The sequence below is a fragment of the Notechis scutatus genome, chromosome 1, assembly GCF_049901735.1.
Source record: "Notechis scutatus isolate UNSWTSFEM ecotype Mainland chromosome 1, rNotScu1.2, whole genome shotgun sequence".
In the NCBI taxonomy this organism is placed as follows: Eukaryota; Metazoa; Chordata; class Lepidosauria; order Squamata; family Elapidae; genus Notechis; species Notechis scutatus.
Genome location: NC_142009.1, coordinates 124,627,425 through 124,649,365, shown reverse-complemented (window position 1 = coordinate 124,649,365; position 21,941 = coordinate 124,627,425). Strand labels below are relative to the sequence as shown.

The 21,941-nt window shown below is 38.0% G+C and overlaps 1 protein-coding gene across 1 annotated transcript in view; it reads right to left on the bottom strand.

Moving 5' to 3' along the window:
• The window catches only part of LOC148132974 (protein eyes shut homolog), a 110,408-nt gene that overhangs the window by 78,175 nt on the left and 10,292 nt on the right, over nucleotides 1-21,941 (bottom strand). Inside the window, exons 2-5 of the mRNA XM_087951167.1 lie at nucleotides 9,145-9,267; nucleotides 8,480-8,593; nucleotides 6,944-7,057; nucleotides 3,820-3,933 (exon numbers count right to left, since the gene is read on the bottom strand). Coding sequence (XP_087807293.1) covers nucleotides 3,820-3,933; nucleotides 6,944-7,057; nucleotides 8,480-8,593; nucleotides 9,145-9,267 — 465 coding nt within the window. The remainder of the gene's footprint in view (nucleotides 1-3,819; nucleotides 3,934-6,943; nucleotides 7,058-8,479; nucleotides 8,594-9,144; nucleotides 9,268-21,941) is intronic.

The following is a 21,941-nucleotide window of genomic DNA, read 5'->3' as shown; positions in this document are numbered from 1 at the left end:
TTTTGGAACACTTCCTTTTGGGAGAATGACTACAACATATATTTTTGGCTCATTAAAGAAATGGACTGATTGCTCATCTGCAGCAGAAGCTCATAACAGAATTACCTTAACAAAATACTTAATTCTGTGAAGAGAGAAGAAAGTCTGGACTATACCTTGCTTTTCATGACTTACCGTAAGTTTCAATAGTTAATCTAGTCATTATAAGATGTTTTGGAACTTTCATTAAACATTCTGTTATTACTGAGATATTATCAAATATCCCAGTCTTCCCTTCTACCCACCTCCATCCCCCACAAGTAATAGTGGCAGGAAAAACAGCAGTTAGCAACTTCAAAACATACCACAGAGAATCACAAGTAAAGAACCTCAGGCAAGCCATGCAATCATGCTTAATGCAATTAAGAAACACACTTTGACAGCATGCAGAAGAAATAAAAATTGTATGCCATACCTGTATAAAGTTCTGAAATAAACAGAAATGGATTTGTTTATTTCCCAGAAAAAAACAAATCTAAACCTTATTTCTTTATAAAGAATCATGTCTGCATGTTCAAATAATGATCTGAAAAGAGTACTACGTAGGTACTACATTATATTGTTTTTCTAAAGGTAATTAAGTCTACAGTTACGTAAATTTCTGTCTATGTATCTGGACAGTACTGTTGATTTTGAAAGATGGTTTACAATATGGGAATAAAGAAGATTTAGAACTTCATTCACACAGTGTGCAGCAATCACAGCAAAACTCAGACTTATTTTTCAGACATGTATAGCAGGAGTGCATTGAAGATATAAGCTCACCATATATCTGTATCTTTGTCCATGCAAAAAATATGATAATTAATCTAGAACTGTTATGTTCCCAATGATCCTTGAATTCTCTCTCTCTCTCTCTCTCTCTTTCTTTCTTTCTTTCTTATAGTAATATGGTTGCCCATCTTACAAGACCTGATTCTGGGTGGCGTACAGTTACAAAAAACCCATAAAGCCATTGTATTAAAAAAATCACACAATTTAAAATTATTAATATTATTAAAAGACTAGGAGAGAATATTAGGTGTTAATGTAGCCACCTCATTAACTCACTATTTCCCTGAGACCCCCAAGTCTCTTGACACAGTCAGGTTTATAATTAATTAAATTTAATTAGTTAAATTTATATGGCTCGCCACTTGTGATTTTGGATGTGATTCTACTATTCTTTGGCTGGGAATGGCTCTAGCAAAATTGTTTTCTTTGGCTAAAAGTACATCAGGTTGTATTTAAATCATAATTGAGGCCAAACTCACAGTCAATAAAGGCCAAACAGAATACAACCATCTAGAAATATTAATTTTTGAAAAGATGATTTACATATTACTTGTATGAACAAAATCCAAGAAAATTTAAGAACCAAATACAGAAGAACTTCATAAATTTTAGATTCTTCTCATGGTGCTTGGAATCCATAGTAGTTCCCACGCATATTTCATTCCCTTTCTTTGTATTTTTCCACTCCACTTTGCTCTGTGCAGTTTGTAATAACCCAGATAATGATCATGGAGAAAAAAACCCAAGTGCTTATCAGCAGATATTGGCATCTATGTTTAATCAAGCCACATTTCAGCAAATTTCAGCAAGCATTAAGTATTTTATGCAACATATGAAGTAGATTTTATGTAAATTGTACAGCTCAACTGGAAATCACAGCTTTTATATTTCAGCATATTTCAGAAATATTAGATGCCACCCTCCAATGACACACATTAGAAAATACATAGCCTGAGAATCGTGACTGTGGAAAGCATTCAAAGAGTATGTTGGAAAAGGTGAGGGCATAAGTAAAAGGCCTGTCCAGGAACTACTAAGGCAGAGGTATCTCCCAGAATGTTTGGCAAAACCTCTTCACGGGCTTCCCCAGTTACTTCGCTTTGCCAGGAGTCCAGTCCAAGTGCAAGTGCTGCCTGTATGTGTTCATGCATGTGCAAACCAGCTGGGAAAGCCTCTGAAGTATCTACACAGAGCCATCAAGGGAACACAGCTCCTTCCATACTTCAATCACGGGCGCGTTCCAAAATGGCTCTCCAAAAACTTTTCTCAGACCCTCTGACAACTAATTCAGAATTTATTCAATTACCTGTATTCCTTCTTGCCACTTTTCTAAGAGGTTAAGGAATGTGTCTTGCTTTTTAGTTATTTATTTACTTTTTCTTTTAATTACAGTCCTGGTTGTTTCAGGCGCTAAGTGGTGTCAAACTCCTCTCGATCCCATGGATCATAGCACGCCAAGCCACCTATTCTCCACTGTTTCCTGGAGTCTGACCAAATTCATGCCCACTGCATAGATATCTAACCATCTCATTCAGATAGCTAACTGTGAAAAATTGGTAAGAAACACTTTGAAAATAGGAGTGCTCCTGCAGTCACATTAATGAGATGGGCAGCCATATAATTTGTCTAAATACTGGGTATAAATTAAGAAAAACTGCAGCCAACAAAAATAATTTTTAATGTTTGATCATTTTTGTTTTAATGTTTATTGCTGTATATTTGAGGACCTGCATTTCTGAGATTCTAGCAGCGTATTTTTGTTATAATTTTTAAATTTATTTGCCACTTATCTCACTCTGGGTTACTCTAGGTGGCTTACAACAATAACAAGGAAGAAATGAAAAGAATATAAACAAAACAGAAGCAAAATAATGGAATAAAATAAACAAATAATAAATAAGCCCATCCTGGAGGAAAATCTTAATCAGTTTTGAATTTGGAGAAAAGTAAAACGGGCAAAGCTAAACAATTAATAAAGCAGAAGGTATCAATAATTCTGGAGATGAAAGTGATATGGACAAAGGTTTACAAAATATACTTATGTGAGCAGCACTAAAGATATTCTTGAAGTCAGAAGAAAATGATTTGAAGGAGGAAGTGGGAAGAGAAAGGAGAAAAGAATCCAAGGTGAATGGCTTATTTCAAGTGTGAGGAAAGCTAATTACCCACAAAGGAAATACCTGAAAAAAACTGCATAGCTCAATTAGGTAATCATTGGAAAGGAAAAATGTGGTGCTCACAAAATTATAAAAAAGTACTTTATCAACCCATCATTTTAAAGATAATTTCCCCCCTCACAAAAAAAAAGACAAACTATAGTAATAAGGCACTTTAGAACAGGAAGTCATAGGGATTTCTGGTTTTTTAAAAAGATTCTGTATGCATTCTAAAGTCTGTAAAATATGATTTCAGTAGAACTGAACAAATTCAAATTCAATTTGTGTCAGTACAAAAATATTTACAGAGGAAAAAAATTCTCCTAAACTCCTAGTATGATTTTGGAGGTAGCAGAAGAAAAGACCCAGATCATTCCCATCTTCAATTTTTTTTTCTTTTCAATTTTTCTGTACCATATGTAGTATAAACTTGACATTTGGCAGGGATTACTAATTTTAAGAATTAGTAAACAAAATGCATTGAAACATGCTAATAAAACATAATCTTGAGATAGCTGAGTCTAAATTTCACTCCTTCTTGGTTCAGAATAAAATAATTATGATTTTCCCCTGTGAATCCACACATGGCATTCAACTCCTATATTGTGTTTGCTATATTTGTTAGTAACTCCTCTAATATTGGAAGCAAAGTCTTTCGGTAGATGAATAAAGTTTAGTTCACATTAGTTGCAACCTAAATGATAATTAGCTAGTCACTTTTGAAGCTTGCATTGAGAAAATCACAGCCTAATAATTCTCCTTGGGAGAGTGAAATCAGTTCAGACAAGTGCCAGAAATGCTTTCTAAAGTTAATTTTGTTTACCTTCCCTTCTCCCTTGGTGTTCATTACCTTTAAATGGAGCCACACACTGGCAGGAGTAATTACCGGGCTGGTCAATGCAGGTGCCTCCATTCTTGCAAGGGAAAGAAGCACACTCGTCGAGATCACTTTCACAGTGCATACCTTTGAAAAGATAATTGAAGAGCCAGCAATGTAATAAGTCAAGCAGGTGCCAATTTATAATTGTTCCATTTGTACCTTGAGATCCAAGTCCATCTTGTTTGGAAAATCAATCTAAATCACAGAAATAAGATCCTTACATACATTACAATCAGAGTCTTTATTTCCTTTCATCACCACTAAGCTTTCCTGCCTCTGAATTACACTCCTAATTTTTATAAGAAGCATGCATCTAAACCAGATAGGTCAGTTTCATTACTTGTTGGCATAGCCTTAAATTTGTTTTGTCATGTTTCAGCATTTTTCTTTCTAATATGCAGCACAAAAATATCTATGCATTTTTATATGCATTGTCATAGTTTCATCAATATATTGCCTATCCAAACTGTTTTCCATTATGTAGTTTTTCTTTTCCCAGTATGTTCACAAGTAGGTGCATTTTTCATATCCATTTTCCTATTCTACAGATTTAACTGGAAATCTGCATTGCAAAACTGGAAAAGTATAAATATTAATATAAGTGTTTTCAGTCGGTATATGAGCTCCATAAATGAAAGTTCATTTATACAGCATGCAAATTGAGTGAAAAACTCATCCATCCCTAACTACATTTACCTGAACATCATTTTCCATGTTCAAGAATATGGCAAGAGAAATTTTAGCTGTGGTGAGCAAGGGAACAACTTCCCAGTACTCCCAACTAAAAGACAGAACATTTTAATAATCAAGTGGGCCAGAAATGAATTTCTTTTTTGAATATATAGGATTACAACTTGTGTAATTTGGGTTTCTCTAATAAGCAGTTCAGAGTACTTCAATAAGTTGTTTGGGAGGCAAAAGAAGCATGATCAAACTTGCTAAGAATATATACCAAGATAATTTTTAATAGTAAACTATGAAGATTGTCCTAGAGGTGAAAAGAAAGTCAAAACAATAGCTACTGTAGCTCTTCCACCCTTTCAGGAAGAGAATGTTGCAGTTGGCCATTATGGGAGAAGTTGAAGAATTATTTTAATTTCTTATCTTCTCTATGGAATATAGTGATTTTTTAAAACTTTCATGTTAAACTCATTAACAAGACAAAAATGAAAGATTTATTTGAAAGATTTGTTTATTATTTGTACACTAATGCAATCACAGCAATCTCAGCAACTCCAAAGAGAAAGAAATATGGTAAAATAAAACAGTATAAATATAAGACAAGTAAAGTTCTAATGCAACATATGGCATTAGGCCTCTAAAACCCTCTGGAAAAGCTCAGCTTTGAGCTTTTTCTTGAAGGCAGACAATGTTGGCAACAGATGCTACAACAAAGGTTGGAAATCAAATCTCCAGTTTCCTTTCTCTGTTTTTCTTGCATATTCTACTGGCAAAGATGCAGAAAAGGGAAGATCACAGTACGCCTATCAGATGAAGTACCTAACAATTCATTATGAATTGTGCAGAATGTTTCTAGGACCTTCTGCGTCTGAAGTTAATTGTATTTGTGCAAAGCAAACTTAACACTTAAAATGTTGTCCTGTCTTAGACTTTCTGTATCATAGATTTATGCCTTGATAGGTTTTCAAGGGAATCTGATGTTTAAATATCCTGTGATTTAATGAACACTTAAATGCCTTACTTGTAATTCACTGGGGCATTGGTCTAAAATTTAAAGGAAGTTTCCCCCCCCCCTTATTGTTCATAAAATTTATTTTTAATGACTAGGTAGTTTTGTATCAATTCTTCAGAAACGGAAGTATTTTCATCCACTATACATCTCAAAGCTACAAGTGCGCAGGCCATGATACTACAGAGTTTAAATAGTAATAATAAAAGTGTTGCTATAATATTATTTCCAGTTTATTTCAAATAAACTGGCCCTAAATGTAGTTGAACTTCAAAATTGCTTCCCTATCACGCCTGTATTTAATTTAGTTTTAATCATTAATTTATGATAATATTAAAGGGATTTATCAAATATTTGGAACTTTGTACTGAAATCCTTTGGAAGTTTAGAAGAAACTTTTGTTTATAACTTGCTACATACTACAATGATAACTCCATGATACTTAGATCTTTGGCTAGAACTCAAACAATCAGAAAAGATCCAGTCTGAAGACTATGACATTCACTGAATAAATACACAAACATTATAATCATGTAACTATATGCTACACAGTGCAAATGTTCTCATGAATTTTGTCTCTTACACCCTACTTCTGGCTACAGCAATCACAAGATACATAGTATGGAATTATTTGAAGGTTCAGATATCAAAGATCAAGAACAAGCACAAGTAAGCACAAATTACTTAAGCAGGTTAAATGTTAAGGAAATTTGGATGTACAGGTAGTTCAGAAAGCTGAAGAATCATGGTAGAAGATACTGTGACTCTAGAAATTTAAATACTTGACCTACAAAGTTTAACCATAATGAAAGTTGTTTTGGAATAGCACAAGCCAGATGCATTAAAAATATTCTTTTCTGAGTGGTAAAAGAGATGGCATATAAGTAAGACATAGGCTTCATTTAAATAATTATTTTTAAATACATTCTAAATGTTAAACCTCATCACACCTAGTGAGTAGGTTTTGAGGTATTGCTTTTAGTATTTTCTCCATTGGAGGAACATTACATGATATCTTTACATAACACTCAGTGCTATGCAAAATAAGATGGAGTTTCTTCCTTTGTCCACAGGCAGTTTATGTGGGAAATGTCAAGATCCTTTGATTCCTTACTGCTATATTTGTATGACCAAGCTGGTCACGCATTATAAAATAACAATGAAATTATTTTATTAAGAGAGATACACAAAAACGAAGTGAAAGAATGTGTTATGATTACAGGCAAATCTTTTAAAATCTTTTCCATGTATAATTTACATAAAGTTTACAATAAACCAGTTTGCTGAGGATACAAATAAACATCAAATTATAGTATATAAAGTGTAACACAAGCATGCCCAAAATTAATAACTGTGTGATAATCAAGGATTGGTATTTCATAGGCAAGGATTCATGCCACTTACCAGTAAAGCCAGATAAGCAGACACAGCTATATCCATTGATAAGATCCGTGCAGGTTCCATTATGGATACAAGGGTTGGAGTGACATTCATTTGTATTGATTTCACAAAGTGTACCTATATAGTGATAGTAGAGGGAGAAAAAGGCAATACCTTACAGAAGCCAAACATTTGATTAAGAGTATAGTTTTATTTGGCATGCTTGCGTAAAGTAACTCACTGTTGAGAACATTCTGTCAGTAGTTTGATTATAAGTTCAACTTGTCTCACTAAAGCATTCTGGAGATACTTTATTATTTGAGCTGTTACACTGATGTGCTAAGAGGGTACAAAAAGAAAAGTAGTCTTCAGAGACACTGAACTGATTCTCAAGATTTACAGCAGCCAATTTCTTTATCAATTTGCATCAATAAAGAATAAAAAAAGAATTGACATTGAAATAGAATAGAATGCATTTTCACTGACATCAAGGAAAACCTTCCTTCTGGTTTTAAGGCAGCAAATGAGTTCTCACCAAAGGAGGGGAAAACAAAATTTCAGATGTGAAAATACATTACCTTATTTACAGAAATTTCCTGCCTAATATGCCTTAAGGAATGCTTTTTGGACAGAATTTTTTTAGAATAGAATACTTTATTGGCCACGTGTGATTAGACACACAAGGAATTTGATTGAAAAGATCCCCAGCTTTTCTTGCTTCAATTACTATCACTTTAGCCCCATTAATTTTTTGTCCTTTAAGCTCATGGCTGCTTAAAGTTTGTGTTCAAAGAAATATAGAAACAAAATATTTCTCATGATGTGAGGAGATGGTATCATGTTCATTAGCCACATTCCTTCAATTCAACCCATATAATAGACCCAGCAGAAGTGTCTGCAGTTAGTATGAAGGTGAGTATGTAAAGATGTATGTTGGATTTTTCTATGGGAAAGAAAAGCTAGATTAATTCAAAACTGTCTCTCATGTGGAGTAATTCTATTTGCAAGAACTTGGGTGGTACTGAATGCACATCATTATGAGGAGTATGTCCCTTGCATGTATCTGAGTGGAGAAGACGCTCATTGAAAAAAAGGGAAGTTGATTTTCAGCTTTCTGTTTTCTTTCTAGACTCCTCTTCCATTCCCTCACTAAAACCCTTCCCCCTCCCCACAGTAAATTTAACAGAAAACCTTCTAGCCAAAGAAGACTTATATTGGATCCAATCCAATGAATAAAGATCAATATTATTTATTTCAAGATAAGTTAAATAAACATATCTCCTAATTTAAAGATGATTGACACTTTATTCAGGATAAAAATGGAAATGATTTATTTAACAAGTAGTACCCAGCAAAATATTGTCAATTTTAAGATATAAAGGAATAAAATACAACACAATTGAAGCTTAGAGCAAATTTGACATGAGACAAGGACTTGAATCCAGTAATTATTATGGTTCATAAACAAGTATAAGATACAATTACTGGACAATATTGCATTTTAAAGATTGGTAATTATAGGTTGATCTCTTAAAATCTGTACCTGTATTTTTTTGTTACCTTCAAATCCACTGAAACACAGGCAGTTGAAAGCATTAAGCTGATTGATGCACGTAGCACCGTTGCGACATGGATCACTTAGGCACTCATTCACTTCTATGTCACAGTTCACACCTGACAGAAAGTGAAGGATTTTGTTCATTGAAACATAACTGGGCAGAGCAGTTAAGAACAACAATTGAACTTGGGAGGGGCAAGGAAAAGAAGGTACTGTAACATTAGGAGTTTAAGCCTCAGGAGATACTTTCCTGTCAGAGTCATGATTTCTCTGCTTGCAAGATTGAAGTAACACCAGTCAACCTGGAAGCACTGACCACAATATGAGTTCAGTCAGAGTGGCCTGCTTCTCCACCCACCCACAAATTTGGACACATATGCAGTCCCCATAGTCTCAGCAAGACAAACCAGTGCAAAGTTGCCCGAACTACACCTGCCAAGTGCAGGATGATTTGAGCAAGAGAATCGCCAAAATATGTGCCAGTTCCATTCATGAGTGGAAAAGTAAGAAAACTGGGGATGTTGAAAATGCATGCCCAGTCCATCTTGCCATGGTTGAACTGAAACCTGTTCTCCTCTATCCAACTGATTTAGAATTAAAAGCTGCGAAGAGGACATTAAAAATAAGTTGTATCAATGGGTTTGATTATATTTAAATTCAAGCATACCTATAAAACCAGGCGCACAGAAACAGCTATAGCCATGCAAACCTTCCTCACAGATGCTGGTAGTTCCACAGGGCTGTGAGAGACAACTATCCATCTTTGATTCACAGAGTTCACCCAAAAAACCTATTTACAGTAAAAGTAAATATACATGTGTATTAAAAGACTGTGAGAAAAAGGATACTATTCAGCAAGCTAAAGAACAAAAAAAAGTGACTGGTATGATATTTACAAATTTTAAAGTGAACTAGTTTAATTATGTTTTCAACTGGATTTTTTTTTCACTCACATATATACCACCCTCTATTGTCAATGCTGGAGGGAAGGGGCAGGCATGATCAATTTTGGGTACAAGTATCAGTAGTTGATCAATGTGCCGCAAATTGATCTTGAATATATGCGAAATAGAGTTATTCATAGTATCTCTTGACCATAACAACAAAGAAATCTGATAGTAACCAGTGGTGGGATTCAAATTTTTTTACTACTGGTTCTGTGGGCATGGCTTGGTGGGCATGGCAGGGGAAGGATACTGCAAAATTCCCATTCCCTCCCCAGCCCACTAACCTGCTTTCCAGCTCCATTCTCCTGTGCAGGGCAACAAAAGAAGACCCAGCCGATCAGCTGGAACTCAGGAGGCAGAGAATAGATGGGGGCGGGGCCAGTCAGAAGTGGTATTTGCTGGTTTTCTGAACTACTCAAAATTTCCTCTACCAGTTCTCCAGAACCTGCTGAATACCACCTCTGATAGTAACAGTGCTATTTGCTGCATGCTTACCATTATCTCAGATATTGTGAAGAAACTTATTTATAGGACAATTGCTTGAGAAAGGAAATATCTACCGTAGAAATTTGAGGCTACTATGTGCAATTCTACCCCACTCCTACAAAAAATAAAACATGAAGTATTTGTCTTCAGATCATAGCTATAAATAAAATGAATGATGAAATATAAGATAAATGAAATCCATCATTCAGAAATAATTACAACAAAATAAAACCTAAACCCAAACCTGTACTTAATAAATAGGCATGTAAAATCATAGGCACAAACCCTACTGTAGGTGGCTGGTTGATTTTAAAATGGGAAAGCACCAATATGATAAAAATATTTGTAATACAATCATACCCATTATAAGTATGTGAAATATGAAAACCTGTGAGATATAAAAAATACCTAAACTTTACCATGATCAACAGAACGTTATATTAAAACTCTAAGATCATTATATAGAGGTTCTTAATATTAAGGGACTATAATGTAGTGAAAACAGAATAGAATATAAAATTGAATAGTATAAACACAATTTTAAATGGTTAAGTAAGTAAGCATTAGATAAGGCATTAGATACTTTAGATACTTTACCTTTTGCAATTATGTGATCTTTGTAAAAGAAGCCAAGTGCCTACATATGCTTCCAAGGATGACCTGGGTGCTGTTTTAGTCCAGGAACACGATAGTCCTATCTGCCTGGTGCATTGCTCTGTGCATTAGCCATTCCTGAACAAATGACTGCTCTGATAAAAAAAACTCATTTGGATGCAAACAATTTCATATTTTTCTACATGAAATAAAGTTTATTCAGGAAACCAATCACAGGTCTTGGGATTACCATACTTGAGGGAGGATCTATTTCATTGTATATATGTACAATGACATTAAAGGTTGTTGTTGTTATTATTATTATTGTTGTTATTGTTGTTATTGTTGTTATTGTTGTTATTATTATTGTTATTGTTGTTGTTGTTATTATTATTATTATTATTATTATTATTATTATTATTATTATTATTATTATTATTATTATTATTTGTGGCTATCCTGCTTTAGCTATTTTGCCATAGAACAAATCTTGCCTAGCACGTACACCTCTCAGGGCAAATTCCACTGACAGGACTGAAACTGACAGGATTAACTCCAAAAGTCTGTGTCAGCTAAAAACTGTGTATTTGGTATTAAGACATGTTTACCTGAAAAGTATCAGTCATGAAGTTTGCTCCTTGTGTCACGTATCTTGGTTTCAATGATTAACTCTGTAACTTCATTGTTTCCTGCATTCATCCCGCACCCCCGTCTTTAAATCAGCACAATAAAAGAGGACAGCGCAAAGCAATCGGGGCCGCCGGGACAATTCCATCTGCCCCAGGCGCGATGTGTTTCCTCACCTAAAGAAACTATTTGTTTTGTGTCTTTTTCTTTGTGCTTTGGCACTCACCCTTGCGAGGGCTCCGCTAAATTATTTCTTGAAGGGAATTCAGCAACAGACTGGAAAATCGAATCAACGGACCGGTCGCTCGATGCGACAGCTGGGGGCTCATCCGGGATCCCTCGATTCGTCCGGGATCCCTTCGATTTTCTGGTTTCACAGTGTGACTTCTGTCTAGGGGTGCATCGCCTTCACTCCCATTTCTACGCACCTGGCATAGGCTCCGTACGAACGTAAGTAATGGGCTCCTCACTTTCCAAGGTTTCGTCAGGACATAGGGACGAACTTTACGATTTGGTGAAGAAGGCTAATTCCTTTCAAAAAATCAATGGTACCACTGTGTACCCTATTTCTAAGAAATCTTTAAATAAATTTATAATTTACATTGAGGCACATTGTCCAGCCTATCCATCTGCTGGAACTCTCAGCCATTCTCTATGGGAAAAATTAGGGAAATATCTACACGAAATTCCTAGAGCTCCCATGGATATACTCATTTCTTGGAGAGCGATAATGGCTGCTATAACCACTGTTTATCCACCTTCTACTCTTCCTGAAACCTCTTTTTCCCCTGTTTCCTCTGATTCCCCTTCTTCTCATTCAAAAACTACTAAGCCTCTTGCGGCTCATCTTGATACAATTTCTTCCTTACCACCTCCGTATCCTGACATTTCTTTCCCTCCTCCTTCCGCTCCATCTTCTCTTTCTGACTCTTCTCCGATAAAACCTGTGGGAGGTATTATAACTAATCTTCTGTCATCACCTCTGCCTTTAGAAACAGAAGATCCTTCTGCTTATCCTATGACTATTATCCCTGGTGCAGCGGGAGGCAATGTTCACAGCAACATTGAGTTTAAAGTTTTAAAAATATAAAAGATGCAGTTACAACTTATGGATTACACTCTCCTTTTACTTGGGGAATACTTGATTCTTTGGTCACTGCTAATACTGTTATGTTACTTTATGACTGGAAAATGCTTTTCTCTATGCTTATGACTCCAGCGCAATATGTTGTGTGGCAATCTGAATATGAAAAAGGTGTTGAGGCTGAAATTCGTAGGGGTTTGCCTGCTGGAGTAACTGTAGATCATTTAATGGGAAAAGGTCAATCCTCTACTCTAGCACAACAACAAAATTCCCCTCGTCGTAGTTTTGCCATTATTCATATGTGTGCTATGAATGCTTTAAAGCGAGTGGATGATTCAGATTCGCAGTCCACCCAAACATTTTTGAAAATTATGCAAAATCCTGATGAGCCATATGCTTCATTCATCAGTCGCCTTCAGACAGCCCTAGATCGACAGATAGATAATTCTACTGCCAAACAAGAGTTACTTATAAAATTGGCTTTTTCCAACGCAAATCAGGACTGTCAAAAAATTCTACAGCCAGTCGCTAATAAGCCAGGCGTGACATTGGCTGAGTTTTTACAACTCTGTAGAATTGTAGGAACAACCACTCATAAAATAAATATGCTTGCTACTGCTATCACTGCTTCATTATCGGATCCTAATTCCGCCTCCACTTCTCCTCCCGATGCTTTCGCTGTAACACGCAACGGCAATTGTTTTAACTGTGGCAAGCCCGGACATTTTAAAAATCAATGTCGTATGCCAGGGGGTGGGGCCGCTCTTCGTGGCCAAACTAGAGGTCCACCTCCCTCATCTAAGCCACAAACCATCTGTCCTCGCTGCCGGAAAGGCTATCATTGGGCTTCACAATGTCGTTCTAATCCTTCTCTCTCTCAGCCTTCGGGAAACTAATTGAGGGGTCTTCAGCTAGCCCCGCCACAAAGGCTGAATTACCTGCCACAACATTTCCTGTGGTGCTGTTAGAGGATCTTGTGTATGATGATCCTAGTGCTGTTTTTACTCTTCCTTTAACTACAACGCTTTTCAAACCTCTGCCTCCTTCCACACCTGTCTTACTTATTCCCAATTCTTCCCTTACCATAGAGGGTGTGGTTGCTGCTCCTTACTTATATGATTCTTCTGCTCTTAATAATCTTGCTTTGGCTGCAATAGGGGATCGTTGCTTTTCTTTAAAAAAGGGGACAGTAGTGGCTACGCTTATAATTTTGCCTCTTTTTGAACCTCTCTCCTTGTTTTCATTACAGCAGCCTGTCCAAGCTTCAAAACCCACTCTTTCTGTCACACTCAATGGTCGCATTTTTGATGGTCTGATTGACACCGGTGCAGACGTTTCTGTTATTCGTTCCTCTGAATGGCCCTCTTCTTGGTCTCTCACAGAAGCTTCTTCAGTGCAGGGTGTAGGTGGGGCCCAAGCTGCTAAGGTCAGCTCTCATTGGCTCTCTGCTTCTACTAAGCATTCTACCTTAACTGCTTATCTTAAACCCTATATCCTTCCTCTACATTGTAACCTCTGAGGACGTGATTTACTCTCTCAATTTCAGGCTTATATTCAGCTGCCATAGTTTTTCTATCTAAATGTCTATTTCTCCTTTATCCCTTACTCTTAAAACCTCTCTTCCTGTTTGGGTGGATCAATGGCCTCTCACCAAAGAAAAATTGGAGGCTTTACATCTTCTTGTCCATCAACAGTTAATAGAAGGACATATTGAATCATCCACCAGTCCTTACAACACCCCAGTCTTTGTAATTAAGAAGAAATCTGGCAAATGGCGCCTCCTTAATGATCTTCGAGCCATTAATTTAATTATTCAACCCATGGGACCACTGCAGTGTGGCCTGCCTAATCCTAATTTGATCCCAGCTGGATTTGATCTCATAATAATAGATTTAAAGGACTGTTTCTTTTCCATACCTCTGGCACAAAAAGATAGGATCATCTTTGCCTTTACAGTACCAGAGCTTAACAACTCTAAACCCACCTCTAGGTATCAATGGAAAGTTCTTCCACAAGGTATGCTAAATTCACCAACTATGTGTCAATTTTTTGTCAATGAGGCTCTGCGGCCTTATAGATCTCAATTTCCTAGTTTTCTTGTATATCATTACATGGATGATATCTTAATTGCTGCCGATGGGCCAAAGGGGACGGTCCAAAAAAACCTTCCCGATCCTCTTGACCACATTAGCAAAAGCAGGGTTACATATAGCACCTGAAAAAATCCAGTCTCACTACCCAATGCAATATTTAGGCCACAAGGTTTTAGCTTCCACAGCATCTCCACATATTCCTTCACTCACACTTCCCCAGCCAACCACGCTGGTTCAATTACAGCAGTGCTTGGGGGTTATTAACTGGGCTCGACCATATCTTGCTCTAACCACACAGATGCTATCACCACTCTTTCAAGCACTAGTAGGATTGAAAAAATCCTGCAGATAAGGTCTATCTTTCAGATCAGCATCTAGAAGCTTTAAAACAAGTAAACACAGCCCTAGCCACCCGGTGGGTAAACCGTGCACTCACAGACACACCACCTTCTCTTGCTATCCTTTCCACTCATCAACTACTGACTGCAATAATTGTCCAAATATCAGATGCAAGAAATCTTCATATCTTGGAATGGCTACACCTACCACACACTCCAAAAACATCTATTTTTACTAGAGCAGCGCAAATGGCTTCTCTTATAGAAAAAGGGCGTAAGAGAACCAAAGCCCTGATGGGAATGGATATTTTTACATTGTATATTCCTTTTAAGATCACTCAATGGGAACCTCTTTTTCAGACTTCCACAACACTGCAGGACGCGTTGGAAGATTGGTGTGGCCAAGTGTCGTGCCACCTTCCCTCTGATTCACGACTGCAGGTGTTGCGGACAGTTCCGTTTGTTTTACAATCACCTTTTGTCCAACAGCCATTGAAGGAAGGCTTCACTGTATTTACTGATGGTTCAAAAAATATTGGAGCATGTACATGGTACGAAAATGCTCAATGGCATAAACATTTAACTACTTCACAAACATCAGCACAACAAGCTGAATTAGCTGCCTTCCTATTGGCGTTGTCTCTTTTTTCACAACAACCTTTAAATGTAATATCTGATAGCATGTATGTTACCCAGATGGTTGCTCATATTTTCGATGCATATATCTCCCCTGTTACCCTCCCTCTCTCATGACACTTTTTTTGCAGCTTCAGACCCTGTTGAAGAAACGAGGGAAACCTTTATTTATAGCCCATATCAGAAGTCATCAGCAATTGCCTGGATTCCTAGCAGAAGGCAATCATATGGCAGACGAGGCTTGTAAAATTATGGCCTCCTCTCCCCTTCTCCAACAGCCTTCACCTGGGGAGAGTCATGATTATTTTCATCAAAACAGGAAAGCCCTAGTGCGACAATTTGGAATTACATATCAAGATGCCACGGCAATAATTCAACAATGTCCAACATGTAGCTTGCAGGCCAAAGGTATCCCTGAAGGCGTTAATCCTAGGGGTACTCAAGCCTGTGATACGTGGCAAATGGACATCACTCATTATCCTCCCTTTGCTCCCTGGAAATACATTCATGTATCAGTAGATACTTATTCAGGGTTTATTATAGCAACATTGCAAAGAGGAGAGGCTACCAAAAATGTTATTAATCACTGTATTCGATCATTCGTAACGTTGGGATGTCCAAAATTCTCAAAACAGATAATGGTCCTGCTTATGTCAGTTCTCCCTTTGCTGAGTTTTGTCATAAATGGGCCATCATCGATAAGTTTGGCTTGCCCTTCAACAGCCAAGGTCAAGCGATTGTGGAGAGATCGCACCAAACTTTGAAACAGGCCCTTGATTGGCACTTGGGGAAAAAGGCTCAGGCCCCCGAACCTCCCAACATTGCAAAATATCTTAAATGTTTGTCTTTATACTCTTAACTTTCTCAATCTTACTGGCTCTCCTCCTGCCACGGCGGCTTCTCGCCACTTCACCAAGCCAGTAGTTCCCTCTTCCCGTCCTCTTGTCTATTTCAGACAGCTTCCAGATCCTGCGTGGAAAGGTCCTGCACAGCTCATCATCTGGGGAAAGGGTTACGCTGCTGTCCAACTTCCTGATCGAGTGCTTTGGGTTCCTGCTCGCTGTGTCAGACCTTACCATGGCAAACCTGACTCTGATCCTAATCTTTCTTCTGATATCGATACTTCCTGTCTTTTCTCAATTTAGGGCATCTCCTGATGCTATTTTTGCTTTCCTTGCTGACACTGTTACCTTTGTTTTTAAAGATAATCTCCTTCCTGCATGTAATTATGTTTTCCAACACAACAGTCGTTTCCTTCCTCCTACTTCTGACATAACTGTTCACTATTACTATTCTCCTTGTTTAATCTTTTTAACTATACATGTCACTCCGCTTACTATAGGTTCCTATTCTTGCTTGGGGTTTTTCCACAATCACACCTATTTCAATCACACTGTTCTATTGCTTTCCACTCCTTCAGTGGCATCTCCTCCACTATCCTCTGTTTTCCTTACATTGCCCTCTCTAGCTAATTCTGAGCTACCTTTTCCTGGAGACAAACTACAATGGCATCTTCGTTGCTGCTTTCCACCTTGTGATGTCACCAACTGCATATGGCATCATTCATCTTCCTGGGTTCCTGATCGCTACAAACCACCTGTTGTGCGACGACGCCACCTCATCTATGACGACACCCATCGCAAGACTACGGCTCTCATTCGAGCTCGCCATCTTCGGTATCCTGCCTTCATCGGTGACAGCTCCATCTCTAAGCAGCCTGCGTCTCATGCTATTCCACGATTTGGCTATCGTCGCACTCCTCAAAGCATACAACCATCCTCTACAAATGAACATCAACCTCAAACTTATACCTGGACTATCCTTGACTTTCAAGGAAAAATTTTAAATACCACCACTAACTATACTCGATGGCCATGGTTTCCTCAGCTTTTCATGGATTTTGCTGAAATGGGAACAGGAGTCGAAAAATTCGCAGACAAAAATTGCAAGCTGATACATGGGACAAGCAAGGCTCCTGCTCTCCAGCACCTGCTGACAACTATAGACTATATTTTTGCCCTGCCCACAGTACTGGCACTTCTCGCTCTGCCTGCGGTGGGGTAGTTGACAGATATTGTAAAAATGGAGTTGTGTGTCCACAGGTCATATCTGGTGGGAAGCACCTACCAAAAATGACTATATTCATATTACCCGTGCCCAAGCACAGCATTCCTGCTCTTCATGGCCTTGTTGTGGACAAAGAATGAATCCACTCATAATCACCTTTACTGCACAAGGAAAGACACTTGCAAAAAAACAATGGATGGTTGGGTTTACTTGGGGAGGGCGTCAGTGGGATGGTCAAGGAGATGAAGGGAATGTTTTTACAACCGCCTCTCGATATCCATGTCCACTTACGATGTTGGTCCCAATTCCAATTTGAAATCAAACTTTCTACAAAAACCCAATATCCAGGTGAATCCATTAGTACAGTTGGTCAATTCTTCTTTCACATTGCTAGCAACTACACTTAATGATTCATCCAAAACTGATCAATGTTGGCTTTGCTTATCTGATTTGCCACCATTCTACGATGCAGTAGCTTCCAATGAACCCATTAGTAACTCCACCAGTGACACACAATGCCGATGGAACACTTCCTCCATCACTATCACTGACATAGTAGGTCAAGGATGTTGCCTAGGACACATACCTGCTAATTACTCCCAATATTGTCAGAATGTTTCATCTGGGTATCACTGTAATGTATATCTACCAAAAGAAAGATCAAACCTTAACATTGGAGGCTACGGTCCTCTATATACCACCTCCAATGGCAATATCAAGGCTCGCCTCAAGGGACAATTCTTTATCCCAGGTAATAATTCTGTATGGGCCTGCTCCACTGGAGCCACCGCTTGTGCTCATGGTGATGTTCTTATTGCTCAGGGATCCTTTTGCATTCAGGTAAAATTACTCCCAAAGATCACTTTTTATCCAGGGTCGGAACTTGTTAATGAACTTGAACCTCCACAATTCCCCTTCGTCAGAAAAGAGAAGTCATAACAGCTGTAACACTATCTGTATTGCTGGGTCTTGGAGCCGCAGGTGCAGCCACTGGGGTAGCGGCTCTAGCTGTTGGTCATCAACAGTTAGCAACCCTCAGTTTACAAATAGATGAAGATCTTAAACGCATAGAGACTTCAATTTCTGCTCTCCAAACTTCTCTCTCATCTCTAGCTGAAGTGACTCTTCAGAACAGAAGAGGTCTAGATTTGTTATTTTTAAACAAAGGGGGATTATGTGTAGCAATAAAGGAAGAATGTTGTTTTTATGCTGATCATTCAGGAATTGTCAAAGATTCTATGGCTGAATTACGTAAACGTTTGAAGGATAGAGAGAATGAACGACAACAAGGTCAGCCATGGTATTAAGGCATGTTTAATTTTTCTCCCTGGTTAACCACTCTATTGTCTGCTCTAATAGGTCCTCTTGTGCTATTGCTTCTTGCTTGTACTATTGGTCCATGTGTATTAGGACGTTTAGTTACCTTTTTGAGGGATCGCTTGAATACCCTTGATAATGAAGTTAACAATACTCAAAAAACGGTTAGCTTTCTCACAAAAGATCTTGTCAAAAACCTTTGTTGGAATGGTCCTCTGACCTAGAGTCAGAGGAGGAAATAGACACTATTAACTCCTTTTCTCCCAAAGAAGTTTTGTTAACTCTGCCCAGCCACGATTCGGGGATGAGGACTTTTCCTCGTATGAGTTGGTTCTGCAAGGCATCAACAAACCGAAGGGCTTGTTGCCACCTTATGGGACTACTCGGGAGGAGAAAGGACTCTACCTAGAATCATGAGCACAAAAATAAAGAAAAGGAGGAATTGTGGCTATCCTGCTTTAGCTATTTTGCCATAGAACAAATCTTGCCTAGCACGTACACCTCTCAGGGCAAATTCCACTGACAGGACTGAAACTGACAGGATTAACTCCAAAAGTCTGTGTCAGCTAAAAACTGTGTATTTGGTATTAAGACATGTTTACCTGAAAAGTATCAGTCATGAAGTTTGCTCCTTGTGTCACGTATCTTGGTTTCAATGATTAACTCTGTAACTTCATTGTTTCCTGCATTCACCCCGCACCCCCGTCTTTAAATCAGCACAATAAAAGAGGACAGCGCAAAGCAATCGGGGCCGCCGGGACAATTCCATCTGCCCCAGGCGCGATGTGTTTCCTCACCTAAAGAAACTATTTGTTTTGTGTCTTTTTCTTTGTGCTTTGGCACTCACCCTTGCGAGGGCTCCGCTAAATTATTTCTTGAAGGGAATTCAGCAACAGACTGGAAAATCGAATCAACGGACCGGTCGCTCGACGTGACAATTATTCACAAAAAACGACACTGTACACAGTAAACGAGATAACTATGCTGGGTTTTGTATCACAAATCACTAGTCAAACACTTCCCAAGCGTTTAAGACGGCATGATGTATCAGTGGATTATGCGAGCAGATCCCAGTAAGGTGGCCTTCTGCAGCTGACCAATGGTGATCTTGTCAGTGCCAATTGTTTTTAAGTGCTTGCCTAGGTCTTTAGGCACTGCACCCAGTGTGCCAAGTACCACTGGAACCACCTGCACTGGTTTATGCCAGAGTTTCTGCCATTCAATTTACAAGACCTGATATATGGTGATTTTTTCAAGTTGTTTCTTGTTGATTCTGCTGTCACCAGGTATGGCAATGTTGATGATCCACATTATTGTTATTGTTATTTAATCTTTAGTGAAATCCACAGCCTTTGTGGCTGCTTGGTAGCTCAACAGCTCAAGTCCTAACCAAGGACCTAGGAACTGTTAAGGTAGCGTCAGAGGATATAAGCTGTTCCAAGTAGGGTAGTTTTTTGTAGAATCAGGGTATTCAAGTCTGATAAATTCAGAATTTCCAAATAGCAAGATAGCCCTTTAGGTATTGCTCCAAGGGCTCAATTACAATTGGGCTAGCACACGATTTCTTTTTCTAAAGCTGCTCAACTTCAATTTGTAAGTCCCGATACTTTGTTATTTTTTCTTGCTGCATGGCTTCAATTTGTGCATCACCAGGTATTGTAATGTCAATGAACCAATCCTTTTTCTTTTCAACTATTGTTGTGTTGTGGGCCAAGTGCTTGTCAGTCTGAATTCTGAAGTCCCACAAGATCTTGACTTTTTCATTCTCAACCTGATGATCCCAGTAGTTGTTACTATACTCAAATCCAAACTTTTGGCACAGTTTCCATTGAATGATTTTAGCAACTCAGTTATGGCATTCTAGGTAGTCAGTTTGTGAAATTTTGCTGAACCCACTGATTAAATGGTCAACTGTTTCATCCTTCTCATTACAGAGGAGGCATTTGTTGTTGGTGATGACATGCTGAATCTTTGCCTTCATGCAATTTCTGGCTAAGGCTTGTTGTTGAGCAGCCAAAATAAAGCCTTCACTTTCTTTTTTCAGTAATCCTGATTTTAGCCAATTCCAAGTAAGCTTTTGGTCAGCTTTGCCTTCAATACTTTTCAGGTATTGGCTATGCATAGTTTTACTTTTCCAATTTTCAATTCACTTCTCAATTACTTCTTTTTTGTATTCAGCTTTTGACTTGATTGTCTTCAAAAGGCCTCCTTTATGTACTTCCTTAATTATTGGCTCTTCACTTTTCTGGATATAGTCATTCAAGCTGTGTCTTTCTTCTTCTACAGTCTGCTTTACTTGTAAGAGACCTCGACCACCCTCTGGTCTTGGTAAATATAATCGATCAACATCACTTTTAGGATGCAAGGCATGATTCATAGTCATAAGCTTCCTTGTTTTTCTGTCCAAATTGTCCAGCTCCAACTGGGTCCAATAAATTTTTCCTGCAGAGTATCGAATCACAGGTATAGCTCAGGTATTTATTGCTTTTTTGATGTTTCCACCACTCAATTTGGACTTTAAAATCTTGCGAATTCTTTGAATGTACATGGCTGCAGTTGATTCCTTCACTTTATTATGCATTACAGCTGAGGCTTCTAAGATCCCTAAGTACTTGCAGCCTGCTTTTGGTTTCATTGCCTTTATCATTGCTTCATTGTCAAGTTCTATTCCATCATCTTCCATGACCTTGCCTGCTTTGATTGCCATTGTTGCACATTTGCCAATTCCAAAGTGCATGCCAATGTCCTGGCTAAATTCTTTTGTGCTTTCAATTAGTGAATTCAGTTCACTTTTTGTTTTACCAAACAGCTTCAATTATTTATTGAATAATAAATAAATTTATTATTATTATTATTATTATTATTATTATTATTATTATTATTATTATTATTATTATTATTAAACACTCAACCTGCGGTACAATTCCTATTGCTGGTATTTAATGATATGACAGTTTTGAAACCAGGCAAGGATCCATTGGTATCAGATGCTTTATCTACAGCATCTATCTTGTAAGCCCTTCAGGCTAGGTCATGTCAAGAAACATGCACAGCAGAAATTGCAGGAATGCCGTGTCTATTGTGAATCATTCATTATGAATTGACAATGACTTGATGGCACATAATTGATTTTCCTTCCCTCCCCCAAAAGGTAGAATAACTGAATCTTACAAGCTTAAGTGGTGGGATGGAAATTAACTCTGAGTTTGCCTACCGAGATGAGGTGGACTGGTTGCTTTTATGGTGTGGAGACAATAACTTGGTCCTCAACAATA